We start from the raw sequence: 16,753 nt of genomic DNA, 5'->3' as shown, positions 1-16,753 counted from the left end.
ATTGTGGGAAGCTTGCCACTAGTGTATTCGTTCCTTAAGAAAAAGTGCATTTTCGCAAATTCCACAAGTGGCCAGAAACAGTTGCGTGCAGCGCACTGTCGCATGCATGCACGCATCACCAAAGCAAAGTACGCTGTATTTACATTGCATAGACAAATTTTGTCCAAAAAGATGCCTGTTATAGCCGATAGTCCATTATAGCCTGGTCCATTAAATTGGTTGCATAGAATGCCATAGATAATATAGGCAGACCAAACTAAGTGAGAAGAATAGTCTGTTATATCCAAAAGTATGTTGTATGTGGATCTGTTGTAATGGGCGTGGACTGTACTAAATAACTTCTTATGGTCCTCTCACCAGGTTTGGTCATTTTTAACATACAAGCACCGCATATACAGGGTTCGTACACAATATTTGGCTGGAAATTCAAGGACATTTCAAGGATTTTAAGGATGCAAAAAGGCAGAATTCAAGGAGTGTTAGCGTAATTTTGTTTCCTCACATGACTTAGGAAAGGAGCCCTATTTTCGCATTAATTTCTCTTTCAAGAGCTGTTATCTCCGCTTCTTTATCTTTGGCTGTTCGACGGAAACTGTTTGCCTTGACAAGATAAGTCAGGTCGTTTTTTGCTTCGGCGTCTTCCGAAAAGCGATCCGCTGACTCCTGCAAGCACTTCAGAGTTTTTTGGAGCTTTGTCTTCTTCTCTTGCATGCTCTGTAGCTCTAGCTCGAGTGCTTTTCTCTTCAAGGTTACCTGTTGAGCTACAGCTTGCTTCTTCTGTTCGTCCATGTATAGCGCATACCTATGCCTGGCTTGGCGCACTGATGACTTCAGTTCTTTCGACAGTGGAACGTTAAGCAGCCCACCGTGGGTTTTCACGGCCTCGCAGATGACTCGTTGTGAGATATACGAGAGCTCTGCCATATTTTCGACCACGATCTGCTTGTTTACACTGAAACCTCTTTCTACTGAAGCCTGCCCATGGCTAAGCAAGAGAAGGACCTTCAGTACTTCCCATAACATCGAGAACGCCGGGTCATGCTTCAAAAGGCGCACGAAGAGAACGTCAAGGCGTTCATGGTCTCTTTCATAATTTTGCAGTTCATGCCGCTTTTCTTGGCAGAACTGAATGTACTGTGCACACACAATATCTCTCTTGTGCTCAGAAAGAAGCTTACTGTCAATTAAACAGTTAAGAACAACTTTCAGCTTCCCAAGGCACATTTCTGTCTTCGCCATCTCTCTGGGGTCGAAACATGACAACCCTCGAACCAGAGGGTACCTAAGAGGACTTCTCTCCATGATTTTCAGGATCATGTTCACAATGAACTTACGACACTCGCCCCTAAATTCAAAAACACACTTGGTACTCGCTTTTCCGCTTTTTAAGATCTTCTCAGCCACACGTCCAACGTCCACCTTCTCAAGTGACGTGTAATTGGCAGTATCATGAACATCAATTCGCAGCAGTTTCGTGATGCTCGTGGCTTCTGTCAATACCGAGCGCTTCGCGAACCTTGCAAGGAGGCTCCTCAAGACAGTTTCAAGCTCTTTTGCTAAAAAAAATGTCTTTGGAGAATCACTCTGAAAAACAGTCAAATAAGGCTGCACAACCATTGCAACGTTTAGGGAAAAGTTCAGTTTCGCAAGTGCAAGTTGGTCCTTTAGAAAAGCACTGACGTTCTCATACGCTCTACATTTCGGCAAGGGTAGCCTATGGTCGCTCACTGCTTCGGTGTAGTGCCTCAAATGCTCCCACATAGCCAGGGCTCTCTCCAGTACGGGCACGTTCTCGACCCAACGGTGGGGTACGAAAGGAAGTGGAAATAGCTTGCTCCCTGTTTCTTCAAAATCTTTACGGCGGGCCGGTGCATCATGGAAGAGTGAGAATAAGCTCGACAGAAAGGTGTCAACTGGCCAGCTTGTCGCATGCATTCCTGCTTTGTAAGCATTATGCACTGTGTGCAAGCCACATGAACCAATATCCAAGCACTGAACTTGAAAGTCATTCTTCATGTGCTGCTGCAACTTGTTGAAAAGACTCCAGTTGACATTCGGGCCGTCCATCGAGAGCTGCACAATCTTGTTCAGGGGAAAGGACGCGAGTGTTTCCGTCAACTTCTGCATAAGGTCGTCCGCTGTGCTGTGACCCATGAATGTCGAAGTCAGATATCTGGTTGTCACCTCACAGTTATTCCACAATCTGACGTGAACATCAAGTTGTTTTCTTTGCAGGTATTCATTCAAGGTTTCGTCAAAAAGCAGAACAAAATTGTCAGACTTCTCCATCATTTGTTGTACTTGCGAAGTGAAAAATGGGCGCAGACCTGTGGCACGCGACGTACGCGCACTTTTTCTCAGAGCAAGTAAAGCTTCTCGCGACCTCGCTATCCGGAAACATCTTTTGGAATAGCTGGGAAATGGATCCACTGGAGCTGTAGGAGTAGTGTGAGGACACAACTTTCATCGTCCACAAAATCTCGGCTTCGATCACGGAATCATGCTTTCTGCAGTCTTCGTCAAGTGTCGCAGCCCGAGAGGAAGTTGCCGTGCTTTCACGCTGACAAGCAGCCTCGGATGACAGATTTGCCGCTTGCATGAAACTTGCGACGGATGAGCAGCCCTCACCTGCTGCAGCTTTGGATCGGTGCTTCGCGCCTTTCTGGTGGCTCTTCAAGGCAGATTCCCCCATCGTTGCAATGTCGACCGTCTTCTGACATAATGCGCACATTGCTCGATAAGGATCGCTTGGTTCCGGTCTCACCCAGTGACGATAGTCCGTATGTTGGAGCCACGCAGGCTGAAACTTGCACTTCCCGCCTGGCATCTTGTCAAAGTAAACACACAACGCAAACGCGAACTTCACAGAAATGGCACGCACGAGGCCGACGAACGGCCCGACTATAGTACCTAAAAGACACTAGTGTGCCGAGAGCGGGTGTCGCGGTAGCACCGTGTGATGCCTGCCGCCGCCGGCCGCTTGGTGCACTGCACTTCGAGACTGTGCCGGACCATGCCGAGACATGGGCGGACTTCAGGCAAGACACGACGCGAGTCTCCCCATTTGCCCGGCGATCTGCCTCTTATGTTCTTGTCCCAATCCGCAATACGTTCGGGGTCTGCGGACGCGCTGGGTAGTGAGATGAGCCGTTTCTTTCCGCGTCTCTGGGAAATCGCGGTTTCGCGACCTGTTCAAAGTTTCTTTAGACAGATGAGTGCACACATAGATGCAAGAAACCCACTCACAAGAAAAAAAGACTGCAACGAAAGCGGCAGCAAGGCGAGAAATGAACTACGCATTGCAATCGACGTGTAGCAATCAACACATCGCAAACGAACGCGAGTCGGAACACCGCAGGATTTAGCATGGTGCCGACAGGCATCGCCGTCTGGTGGCCCGCGGCGGCAGGCATCACTGCCCGCGCCACCGTCCCGCGTTGGAGACGCTCGGTGGACGGCACACTAGAGTATATTCTAGGCACTATACGCAAGCCGAGCGAGCAATATGCCTCGCATTGGATTGGATTGGATTTCCAATGCATATTAGTTGCCAGACGACGTAGGGGCTGCGAGATTTAAAAACGAGACTTCCTGATGTTGCCCTTTAGTCAACACAGCTTGTTTTCCTGGGCATTCGAAAGCGAAAGGGCCTTAAATATCAGCATGACTGGCGGAGGTACATCGTTAATTTCCTCTAGCGGAACAAATCCCACGGGATTTTCAAGGATTACAAGGAGCTCACGGGTATTCAAGTAGTTTCAAGGGCCCTTGAACTTATACTGTCAATATCAAGGATATTCAAGGATTTCAAGGGGCTGTGCGAACCCTGATATATGTAGTCAACGTCCGATTTTTCGGACTCCCTAGGGGCCACGAAAATGTCCGCAAAAACAGGCAGCCCGAAAAAATGAATGCATGCCTTTTACTGCCCCCAAGCACTCAAATTGCCACAGGCACGTCCGAAATAACTCTGGAGGCCTGCCAATACACTTATTAGGCGTATCGGTGCTCGTACTGTGACAGGAGACAGCGGGTGCACGCGTGTATAATTAAGGAATAGATACTGTGTCCTGCGACAATTGCCCCTTCCCACTCTTGGTATGCTTCACCGCGTAACACTGCTATATTTAGGCGAAGCTGACTTTTGGGAACCGGTATTATGTAACGCCTTGGGCTTTTGAGCTTCGAAGCCATTGGCGAGGATTACAAAAGCGAAGTCAGCGCTATTGCTGACAGCGGTGAATCATTTCAATGAAAACCACGGCACCGAACAGCAAGAAGTTTGGTAGCGAACGTCGAAGCAGCCAGGCCTAGCGTTGCTGCGGTGGTGGCTACGGCCGCCAGCCGATCTGTGTGTGAGAGTGCCGGTTAGAGGCAGCAAGATAATCAAAATGGCGGTGGTGGTGGCTTCGATTAATGCCGTTTCAGACCTGCTGTCATGGCAAAAAGTCCGAAAAATTGAACGGCGAAGGCATTTTGCGAACGAAATTTCAGATGTTTTTATACAGACTCTATGCGAGTACGTGGCAGAGCCGCGAAGGCGTCCGAATTATCAGGCATGTCTGAAAAATCGGTCGACTGTACATGCCCTGCAGAACCAAATATTCTGTGCCCTCCCTCTCGAGGAAGCTTCACTCCAGCCAGAGTGTCAAGGTTAACACGCACAAATGTGCTTATGTAAAACGCAATGCTAGCTACGTCACTCACCATGACACGCAACTTCGTTTAATCATCCAATGCAGAAAGCACAATGTCGCTGCTGTGAATGCACCACGCAGCAAAGAAAAAAAAAGAGGTGGGGCTTGATGCATGAATTCGTCCTGAAGCAGTCCCCTAGCTCCAGTGTGGGAGCAGGCAGGGAAACAACACTGCTTGCAGACGCGAACACTGTTTGCAGATGCTAGTTGAGGCAAAGGGAGAGAGTCTCCACTGGCAGTGATGTTAACCTCCTGGCGGATTGGTAACAGAACAGTTAACTTCTCTCTCCTCCAACAATGAACCAATTAAAAAAATATTTAAGTAAAACACTCTTTAGGCAGTGCTTTACAAGTTCCAGTGTAAAGCTATAAAATGCAGTGGAGCCTGGTAAAGGGCCTCACTAGGCTCCATTGCCAATTTTGATTACCCACTGGAAGTTGTAGGGTGCCAATTTTGATTACCCACTGGAAGTTGTAGGGGGCTACCTGTATATACAGGATCCCCGCATATACCCAACCCCACACCCGAGCAGTGGGAGGCCGTGCTGACTAGCTCGGACCCTCGTGACCAGCAACAACTGATGCGGCGGGCCCGGGAGACAGCAAGAGCCGCAGGAGCCCTGGACTGAGGGCACCTCCCAACACAAGCAGAAAGACGCCTGCTTGTTTTTTTTTTTTGTTTTTTTTTCTCTTAATAAATGTTTTTCCTCCTCCTCCTGTAGGATGCTGTCTAGGACGCGTTTTACCACAAGAATTTTCAGATTGGTTCATTATTAGAAGAGAATGGAAAAGGCTCAATGTCCCATTGCCATGCTGCCAGGCCAGCTTCACGGCCAGCATACTCTCCGTCTGCCTTGATTAGCGTCCACAAGCGACATTGCTACCCACACCGGAGCTGAGGGACTACGTCACATTTGTGTCCCGAGCCCTGCCTATTTTTTTTTTCTTTCTTCTTATTTTTGCTGCACAGTGCATCCCCAGTGGTGGTATCATACATTCTACGTTGGATGATTTACCGAGGTCCTGTGCCATAATCGGTGATGTTGCAGGTAGTGTACCTTATGTAGAGGCATTTGTGCATGTGCCGACTTTGACTCTCTGGCTAGAAGCAGGGCTTCCTTCGAGAAGAAGGGCACGCAGGCTTCTGTCTGAAATTTGAGCTGTTTTCGGCCGTGCATCCATCTGATACTTCGCAAACATGATTCCAACCACGCGATGCATGCGCTACATTGTCCATTTGCAATGCTCAAACCTAATGAGGCACTGTTTAAACTCTTCTGTAGGGTCAATCAAACTTTTTAGGGCAACAACAATACGGCACATGTAAGGCATCTAAGGTTAAAGGGACACTAAAGGCAAATATTAATCACTGTGGACTGTTAAAATATAATTCCAGAAACCTCACAGCGCTTGATTCGTGCCAAGAAATGATTTACGTAGTTTAAGAGAAAACTGCATTTGAAGGGTCCGCATACCTCAAGAACAATTCAAATCGCCAGCCTGCGAGCGGGGAGTGGCGACGTTGCATACACCATCAACACCCTTTACTGCCACTGGTGAGTAAAATAGTGCCCGACAGCCGGTGCTACAGTTTCTTGCACAAAACGTAAAAGTGTGGCCGGAAACCGAGAAGACAGAGCCGACAGTGCAAAAGAGGAAAGGAAAGCGTGCGCTGAATCATAAACATGACCTTAGGCGTTCGGCGCGAAGGGCCTCGTCCGCTGCTGCTTGCAGTTGGTGCGAGGTTCATGAGCCAGCAAAACCAGCGCAACACTATGCAATAATGAAACTACTGAAACACGAAAGAGCAAGCGGCAGAGTCAAGCGAAAACGAAACCTTTCCAGTGCCCATGCTTTTCCTAAGATTCGCGTAGAAGTACACAAGTAGAATTTTCTTCCGTCTTATAACTGCAATAATTGTTTTATTATGAGTGGTTGAGTACTAGCGACAGAATTATGAGGAGTTGCTAAGTCATCAGGCTTACACTTGAATGTCTAGGTGGACTCTCAAATCTTGTCCCGCATTTACCTCAATTACTAAAGCTCTGCTCTCGATAATATATAAATGCCTTAGACGTTCTCAAGCATTAAACTATCACTTTAGCTTGACTTAATATTTGCCTTTAGTGTCCCTTGAGTACAAAGCTACACAGGTAATGGTAAAAGCCAGCTACTGAAAATACTGCAATGACAAATATCATACTTACGTATGGTGGTAAGATTTAGAACCTCGCGGCGTGAAAGCAAGAGGCATTCTATGAGGTCACATGCTACCAAGCAGGTTTCACTGAACTGCAGCAGAGACAGCAGGCCCTGGAAAAGTGCTTCTTTATGGGAAAGTTCCCGCGCTACATTTGTATCCTGCAAAAGTAAGCATAATGAAAACAAGGGCTAAGACTTCCTGAAGCAGAGCTTTGCTGAAGGGCTTATCACACAGCATATAAAATCTCAGTTAAGTAAAGAAGCTGGAATTGAGCATTTGTCCTGCCTACTCATTTTTAAAAAACCTCAGTCTTCAACTTTGAATTCTCCCCTCATTGATCTTCATTTTTCAGACCAAGTCAAATGAGAAACTGCGATAAAATCTCACCATAGGTCCTCACCCGAGATCACGAACACTTGGATAAGAACAAAGCAATAACTGGGGATAGTTGGTTCACTGTACTTCTAATGCACATCATGCTTCTTAAGGCAAAAATGAAGCACTACACAAACACAGGGACTTTCGGGAGAGTTTGTTGCTGGGTTAGTTAAGCACAAGGAGGAATAAAAAGAAAAGCATGACTATTTACTGTCTGTTCTTGTCCATCTGCTTTCCCTTTTATGTGTAAAAATATGAAACAAAATTAAACAAAAATACATAAACAAAAAAATGATCCCATCATACACACCATCGTTGTGTACCCACTTTCAAATCTAGTTTCTTAAATGAGGAATGAATCGAACAATATCACCTGCACAATGTTAAATACAATTGATTTGAATGTAAGTACATAATGGCAGTGCATACGATTGCTTTGTGAAGAAGATAACTAGACTCTAAAATAGGTGCATGATGATTCCATGTTTTGGTAGACTTTCTATGTTTCATTCACTCCATTATTTATTTCTGCATAAAAGGGAAAGCGTATGGAAGAAAATAAATAGGGGTGTGCGAAAATTTAAAATTTCTAATATGAATCAGATAGAACCTGCTATTTGATTCGTATTCAATTTGACCAATTCATTATTCAAAGTTATTGAATATTAATTTCTTTCAAATGTATAAGGAATAAAAACACTAACTGACATCTCGAGGAAGACAGAACGATGGATGTGAAGACTTTTATGAATGATTCTGCTGCAGGATATGGAACAGTTCTGAACCATGAGCATACTTACATCTACACAGAGCCTATGTAGAACTTCAACACAATGGCTCTGTAGTATGAGGTAGCGAGAATTGTTCACTGCAAAGATAAAATACATAGACAGTCATGTCAACTATTTGGCCATACAACAGAGAAGGTGGTTGATATATGGTCTTTTTCATTAGAGTCCGAGTTCCTCACCATGCTTGACAGCAGTCTCTCTAGGAAGCAGGCTATACTGCATAATGATCCGCAGCAAGATCTGCAACATTAAAACAGCAGTTACCACAAAGACCCCTCAGCTAAACCACATCACAGCACCTCACAGCATGCACTCGTTTTGTAACATTAGCAAGACCAGACAGGTCAAGTACACTGACTAAAGGAAACAACAGTACAGAGAACAGTACTTTTTTTTACAGCTGTTTACAGCTACTACATTTTACTGAAAAATGTCAGGGCTGTTACCTCAATGCCATTAAGCTGCACCAACAGCTTCATAACGGCGGCAGGGCGACTTTGATCCGAGCCATCGACAATATCCAATGATGAGCCCAGATGAGACTGGTACTGTAGTTTTTGCTGCAGAGCCTGTGCGAGAGAAAGGTGCACATCGTGGGCCTTTTACATTTGACACCTTGCAGCAACACGTTATGTAGCAAATCTTTGTCAGAACATCCAAATTACACTATTCAAAAATTACAAGTCATCTGTCCACATGCTCATTCAGATAAAGTATAGTTTATGTATAGACGACTTCGGTTTATCAAATTTCAGAATGTAATTTTGCATTCTTTGCCGAACTGCTTCAAAGCTACCGTGTGCCAATATAAAGGTATCCTGCGTGTTCTAAAGGTCACAGTTTTTATCTACAGGGCGTTAACATCCTTTGGTCAGGATCATTTGCTGGCGGCCGCGCAGGGAGTTGAGTTTCACGCAAAAAGACGGCTGGGAGTTGACCTCGGCATAGCGCTAGGGCTAGTCAGTAGCAACGTTGCTAGAACCAACTCAGTTTCGCAGCTCCGCATATTGGCTGGCGCAAGCATGTGGGCCACGTGGTGGTCGCGCAAACTAACGGCGCTGCGGCCGAGTCCGGCAACCGGTTGGCCGCGTCAGCTGCTGCTGCAACGGTGCGGCAGCTTGGTATTGCACACGCATTTGCTCGTCTGTGTCAATTTATTAAAGCGAAAGCCTTATGTGTCATCTTTCAATTGACCTTCAACGTCCTCGAGCGAAAACCGTGTTATCAAAGTGAAATCCTGCACGATGACAACTCGGTGTAGTAATTCCCTTACTACACCAGCCGGCACTGTGTCTTACCTATATACAAACGCTCACGCAACAATTGTGAAGGTGTGCAGGTCACCGTCATCATCGTCTTCTATGAGTAAGCAACGCTCACGCAACAATTATGATGGTACGCGGGTCACCGTTGTCATCGTGTTAAGATAAAGTTAAATCAGGCACTCTAACCTACGACCTTCGGTGGGAGTTTAACCCCCGAACTTATGTGGAAGTCGAACCCACCACATTTGGCATTAAGGCTAAGGCACAGGTAATTAATATAGAGTTAATTAAGGCACTAGAACCCACGGCCTTTGGTGTTGATTAGGGTGACGTTAATTAAGGCACAGCTAATTAAAGTAGTGTCAAACAAGGCACTCGAACCGGCGACCTTTGGTCGGAAAAAAGTAAGAAGTAACAACGCATTCGAATGAGAATGTCAAGTAATTTAATGAATATCTCTTAAGCGCACAAGTTTCACCTTCACCCTATGCTAAAGTGACTGAATTTTTACGCCACTGAAAACATATACTGCCTTCGTAATTAGAGCTCATGGTTTTCACTATGAGTGACACCTTCGTAAGTGCAGCACGAATCTTAAGGGCGACGTGAACGCTTCGATTTCAACAGCTATGCTACACTGCGAAGCTATGCCGACATAAGTGTGACTGGATGTGCCTGCCACATAAGACAGTTCATAATCGATTATGCGGGAGGGGGATAAAAGTAGAATAGCTAATGAAAGAAGAAGCAAAAAAAAAAAAAAATAGAAAACTACCATATAGCATTAAAAAGCTTTAGAAATTATTGTTTATTCGGCCATCTATAAATGGAGAGTACCCTTACATCCTATATGGGGTGTCCCAACTATAATGCACCAATATTTAAAAAATATGCAAATGCCATGGTGCTGGACAGAACCAAGATAATGTTTGCCGTCGCTTGGAGATACTCATTATTTTTTGCATTCCGCCTAAATACATAATTAGTCTCAATTAATCAACTTCTCAAATATTATTGGATTAAAAGTGTAAATCAGAAAATTGTAGAGCAGCATGAAAAACTCCCAATACAGCTTTCTGCTGCTCAATACGTGCTACATTAAGTGTATTTCCGAGTGTTAAGCTCGCGATTACAAACAAAATTGCTGCGCAACTGGGCGCTCCAGGCACTTAGCGTATCTTGGCGGGCTTCTTTCATGCTCTGAAAAACACTTTTATGTAGCACGTAATAAGCAACAGAAAGCTGTATCGGGAGTTGTGACGGCAAACAACATTACCTTGGTTCTGTCCAGCTACGTGGTATTTGCATATTTTTAAGTCTTGGTGCATGATAGTCGGGACACCCTGGATAAGCTATGCACTTTCTTAGAGAAAGCTGCAATCGTATTGCGCGCTGGCCCACCCCCAAGTTGGCCCACCCCAAATTTCATTTGGCTCACCCCTACTATAAGCTTCCCCATGCACTTTCTATGGAGCTTTATGTATCCCTATGGGTATTCCCTCTGATCAATTTTTTTAATTGTTCCTTATCTCTTCTAAAGCTACCAATCATGTACATTTATATTATGATTAAACATTTCAAGTTCGCAAATTACGCACATTTGTGCAGATACAAGGCATTACACTTTTCACTCGACGAACCTGCGGTGCTCGCCAAAGAATGTTTAGGCATTAAAAGTAGCTCTTAGCTGACGACTTGCAGTCGCTTGTTCAACCCGTGCAAAACACGTCAGCATATCACAAGCTCGACACAAACCAGGCTTCACACCTCCGCAGACAAGCGCGAGCACTCAAACCTCCGAACCAACTTCTGCAGGACGCAACCAGTTCGCAGCACTATAACAACCACACGGGACGCAGCTGCAGCAAAGGTGAGCAACCGGAAGCGCTGCCGGTAACGCGACTTGATCGCAGCGCCGTTAGTTCTCGCGACCGCCACGGAGCCCATGTTTTCAGCGGAGCTGTGAAACTGAGTTGGTTCTATTAACGTTGGTCAGTAGGGTTAAAGTTTATATATATATATCCCTCGAAAAAGGTCGGTCCACGGACCCAAACTGTTGGGTAAATAAACCTAAGATAACCGCGAAGTTGTGCTTCTGATTTTTCTAACTACGCTTGGCCCATTGAAAAATTGTTACTACTATATATATATATATATATATATATATATATATATATATATATATATATATACACACACACACATGAATACATTTTTTACATAGAAAGATGATATTTGCTGGAATATTGCAGAGGTCCTTTGGGATGAAAATATATATTCTGAAATTATTTAAAGGTTTTTCTGTGTGAAGCAACAATTACATTTTGTTTACATTTTTTATATAATTGATAGTATGCGTTCCAAGGTTAGATGCGCTCAGCGTTTTTATAAATGCACAGAAACGGGCAACAGCCAAGCGGAGCGAGCGCGAGCACCAACAACCACACCCATCATCTTCATCTTCTACTGGCGCCCGTATTTGTCACTACAATCACTCCCCGGCGAAAAAGGAGCCATCCTGGCGACCTATGGAACAGGCAGCACTGGTGAGTCGTAGTGCGGCTTCAGTCAGTCGACACGAACAGTTTCGCATCCGCAACGCCGATGACAAGGCGAGCTGTGCATGCCACTGAAGGTTGAATGTGGTGCGTGGTTGCAGTACACAGGGAGACGTCGGAAAGTGGAATTATCTTTTCAACTTGCAGCACAGTTCTCCACTAAGAACAGACACAGCGGCTCCAGTATCGACGAGTGCTTGCACAGAAACACCTTCGATATTGACGGTTATTTCGTTCGCACATAGAAATCGAGACCTTGAAGTTGTCGACACAAGCACAGTTCTTGCCTCCGGAACTGCGATGGCTAGTTTACCGATTGGACGGGTGGGGGGCGACGAACCATAGGGGAAAAAGAACGGCGACGTGGTGAAGGTGATCGACGTGTGCCATAGCCACGTCGATTCGGTGAGCAGCTGGACATCCTTGAGTGGGAGGAGATCGGGTGCGGTGGCTCAGAAGGAAAGTAGCCTTGATTTTCTTCGCCCGCACTAGTACGGAAGTCACGACGACGACAGAAACGTGCGACATGGCCAGGTAGACAACAGAAGTAGCAAATAGGCCTGTAGTCCGGGGTGCGCCAAAGATTAGTGAACGGCGGTGCGGGACGGCGAAAAGGGTGCACGCACAGCGTAGAAGGTATTTGCTGGTCGAACAGGATCTGTGCTGAGTGGCATTGCTGGTGACTGTCGGCGTGCAACTTCAGCATAGGTCAGAGGAGCGGAAACTGGCGGATGCTGGTAGGTGGTTGGTAGCGCTTCAGAAATTTGCTCCTCCATGGCCTGTCGTAGCGTCGGAGCAAGCGCCTGCACGGAGTCCGGGACGCAGGGAACAAGGGACAATTGTCGTGCCACTTCTTCTCAGACAAACTGCTGCACCTGCCACATTAACATTGTGGTGTCACTAGAAACAGCGCCTACAGTTAACACTAACATGTTGGCCGTGTCAGAGCACGGGAGGCGTGTAGAAATGCGCTGTTTCCACAACTCGTCGTAGTTCTGACAGTACTGGACCACATCAGTGAGTTTGGGGATTTTTGGCAATGAGCATTTGGAAGGTGTCATCCTCGATCCCCTTCATGATGTGTCTGATTTATCAGCTTCGGACATAGCAGGGTTGATGTGACGACAGAGGGCTACAATATCCTCGACGTAGGATGTGAAGTTCTCACCGGATTGCTGGGCGCGACCGCATAAGCGCTGTTCTGCGCGGAGCTTGTGAACAGTGGGTCGGCCGAAGACTTCTGCAAAGCTCGTTTTAAAGGAGGACCAGTTGGCAATATCAGCTTCATGGTTGTGGAACCACAGCTGTGCTATGACAGCCAGGTAAAAGTTGACGCTGCCGAGTTTGGTGCCGTCTTCCCACTAGTTGTGGGTGCTTACCCGCTCATACGAAGTGAGCCAGTCCTCGACGTCGTGGAACGCCGGAGTAGGCAACCACTGGTGGTGCAGGAGCACCTTGCTGTGGCACGTCGTCAGGCATTGCTGAGGCTGGGGGTAGAGTCCGGGTACGGAGTTCCAGGATGAAAAGGGAACCAGGACGCTCCACCAATTGATAGTATGTGTTCAAGGTTAGATGCGCTCGGCGTTTTTATGAATGCACAGAAACAGGCAACAACCAAACGAAGCCAGTGCGAGCACCAACGACCACACCCGTCCTCTTCTTCGTCTACTGCTGGCGCCCGTATTTGTCACTACATAACTTAATTTTTTTTCTACAAAATGTTTTATATATATATATATATTTTTTTTTTCAAATTCTTTTTAATAAACTTGTTGTTTGGAATTAGTATCAACCGGAAAAAAAATTTCTTCCTCTTCAATTTGATACTGTACAGTTTAGTATGAAGCACGATCTGTGATAGGAAAATTATTTACTTTACACCCTCACACACCTGCAGTGCAATACGAGCGTAGTACAGCACTGGTACCATTCATGTTCCTGCCACCAAAGAAGACATCACAGCACCTATGTCATCGAGAACCCCTCTGTGTCCATAGGCTGCTGTCATCAGAGCAGGCCATTGGTTTGAAGAAACGTCTACATTTATTGCACTTGTGTACTTATTTTTAAGGTTAAGCAAATTACTCTGGATACATATGGTATTAAACATAAGCTTAATGAAGCAATGTTTCTAGCATTCCCGATGATATTGCGTGGGTAGCCACGTGGATCACTTGCCTGAGTGGCATCACTCACACACGCTACGTAGCATGGGAAGAGGTGGCTGAGAACTCGGGGGAGCGGTACCCCAGCAATCGGTAGCAATGCAAATTTTCAAAACCTTATAATAAATTACATGTTTTATGCAGAATACTTATATCTGTTTCCTAATGATCAGAAGGACCTACCTTACCGACTCAGTATGGTTGTACACAATTGTCAAAATCGTTTCATGGTCACTTTAGTTCAATATTGACCAAAGGTCTCTGCTGCGCCCATATACTTGTATGGGCCAAAACATTCACTATTTCGATCCAGAAAGTGGCACTTGCCAGATAATTCAAACATATTTGATCAGCACACATGTGCCTGATCTAAACGGTAATCCCAATGGCTGTGATGCCTGTCTTGGTGGTACAAAGGGACAGTGAATGCATCGAAGACACACAAGCTTTGGCCGAAAACACAGGTTGTCGGCCAGCATTTGACAGATTTTGAAGTGGGAACGGTAGCTCACCTCGAATGATTACATATTTACTTAACTCTCAAATGTGCTTGTTTCCAAGAAAATGTGTCAAAAAATTACCTCTGCACTGTTGTGGCAATGTGTACTCAATGCACCGAAGACTTTCATGCATCACAGAATAAACTGGCGAAGTGGCTACTGTAACCGTGGGCCACCATCCCACTTGCGATGGTTAATAGAGTGGTTCAAGAAAAGCAGAATATTAAATGTGATGGACTGCAAGGAGGGCATCAAGTTGTGGTCCATAAACAGCCATATAATGTTGCCCGAGATTGACGAACATTAAATGTACCGTATTTTCCGGTCTATAACTCGCACCTTTGTATAAGACGCACCCCCCTCAAAACGGCAGTTTTTCCGGGAAAAAAACGTATATAAGTCGCACCGGTGCATAAGACACACCTGTCCGCTGAGTAAGTGATTTTAAAAAATTAGTGACGTTTCGCTCCGTGAACTCAGGTAATGCAAGTGTATGGGTGCCATATATTTCCACTCCATGCGCATTTCTGCCGTCGTGGTTGCTACGATGTTCCGTATAAAGTTCAAGGACCATAACATCGTCCCCGCGCGCCATATGCTGTATGTTGGAGTGAGAGCGTCCGACTGTGAGCCGAATCGCACACAAGGGAGGAAAGCGGGAGGGCAGCGCGGAAGGGAGGGGGGCAGCTGCTTGTATTCTGCTTGCAACTGCGTAGTTTGCGCAGCGGCGCGTGCCGTATCTTGACAGCGATCTGCAGATGCGACGAATTCGGGGTCGGCCGACTCGCGGTCAGCCTGCCGCCGCTTACATTGCTGCTCAGTCCTCGCACGGCGCTCGGGAACTCGATCACGCGAATCCACCAGCGCGCTTCACGTTGCCATAACATCGAATCCGATTTCGAAGGCAGTATTTCCGGGAAAAAAAAAAAAGTACATAAGTAACACCGTTCTATAAGACGCAACGACGAAAAATTCAGGAAAAAAAATGCGTCTTAAACACCGGAAAGTACAGTAGATAAATTTCTATTCTGCGAAGGTAAGTCTGCAGGCTTCATCTTATTTCTGATTGCCACAATTGGAGGCACATGACATTGTTATTATAAATTGGGTGCGTGTTCACTACGGGTGCACATAGTTTTGAACCCACAAATACTGGATGTGCATCAGGATCGGGTAAATACTGCCAAACAAGGCAATGGTGTGTTGGACACTTTTTCTGCCTCTTCTTTTAATTCATCCTACTGGATAAGCTTCTCCATTGTCAGTCCCATCATAATGGAAGTTGACTGTAATTATAAGGGGTGTGTAAATATAAAATTTTCAATTTCGAAGGGAATTTGAATAATGAAAACCAAGTGCAAACCAAGTCGAGTATTTTTTTTAATACAAATACCAGTGGCTTTGCAAAAATTCAATTTTTCACCAGGTAGGAAAAAAGTAAGCAAGTTTACTGCGCAGCAAATAATGTACAGGAAAACTATGCCTTGTGGTCAACAAAATTCTCTAGTACAACTCTTTTGCTTGACGGTATCACCACTGCAGTTATTCAATGTTGTCATGAAGGAAGGATAGCTGCTTGACATGTTCGAGGGGCAGCAACAGCCTCCCGCATGTCACAATTCCTTTAGACACCAAAAAGAGCCATTCACTGGTCAAGTGTCTGGTATTGGCAGGTCTCGCATCGCAAGTCGATCCAAAATTGGGCCCAATGCTTGCATCACCACTCACATGGATCTTCTTTTAGGCCCAAAATTCATGATGCACATATCTTTCATACTACCCTTATGGCAGTGAAAATTGCTCCTGCTAGATGAGCACAGTGCTGATGTGAAAGAAGCCTCTTAAGGAGTTTTCATTGTTGAGGACATATCTGGGTTCCTTGGGGTTGAAATTTTCCTTGCTTCTTCTAAAGCCACGTTTTAACCCAGTTTGCCATTGAAACATCCTGATAGTACTCTAGTGAGGGTCTAAAAACATTGTCAAGCTTGCTACTTGGCCAAATTTATAGTTTGGAAACAGTGTTTTTAGAAACTTAACCAGATTAGTAGCAGACACAGAGGTTTCCACCTGGAAGCTGGTGTTGTCCAGATGCAGAAAGAGGCCACACAGAGTGGGTACTTGAGCTGATAGTGTCGGGTAGCCATTAAGAACCAGCAGTTGCCCTGTGGCAGTACCCCCTTTTTTTACTTTTGATAT

General features: G+C 45.6%; 1 protein-coding gene across 2 annotated transcripts in view; it reads right to left on the bottom strand.

The window, feature by feature from the left end:
• Nucleotides 1–16,753, bottom strand: part of LOC119434937 (short transient receptor potential channel 4-associated protein-like) — a 142,194-nt gene that overhangs the window by 113,633 nt on the left and 11,808 nt on the right. For both annotated transcript variants that reach the window (XM_037701949.2, XM_037701942.2), the window contains exons 3-6: nt 8,516–8,638; nt 8,249–8,309; nt 8,079–8,146; nt 6,905–7,058 (exon numbers count right to left, since the gene is read on the bottom strand). In XM_037701949.2, the coding sequence (XP_037557877.1) occupies nt 6,905–7,058; nt 8,079–8,146; nt 8,249–8,309; nt 8,516–8,638 (406 nt within the window). The remainder of the gene's footprint in view (nt 1–6,904; nt 7,059–8,078; nt 8,147–8,248; nt 8,310–8,515; nt 8,639–16,753) is intronic.

Source organism: Dermacentor silvarum, chromosome 1, assembly GCF_013339745.2.
Source record: "Dermacentor silvarum isolate Dsil-2018 chromosome 1, BIME_Dsil_1.4, whole genome shotgun sequence".
Classification (NCBI taxonomy): Eukaryota; Metazoa; Arthropoda; class Arachnida; order Ixodida; family Ixodidae; genus Dermacentor; species Dermacentor silvarum.
The sequence above is the reverse complement of the archived record's forward strand: the minus strand, read 5'-3'. Positions and strand labels throughout refer to the sequence as shown.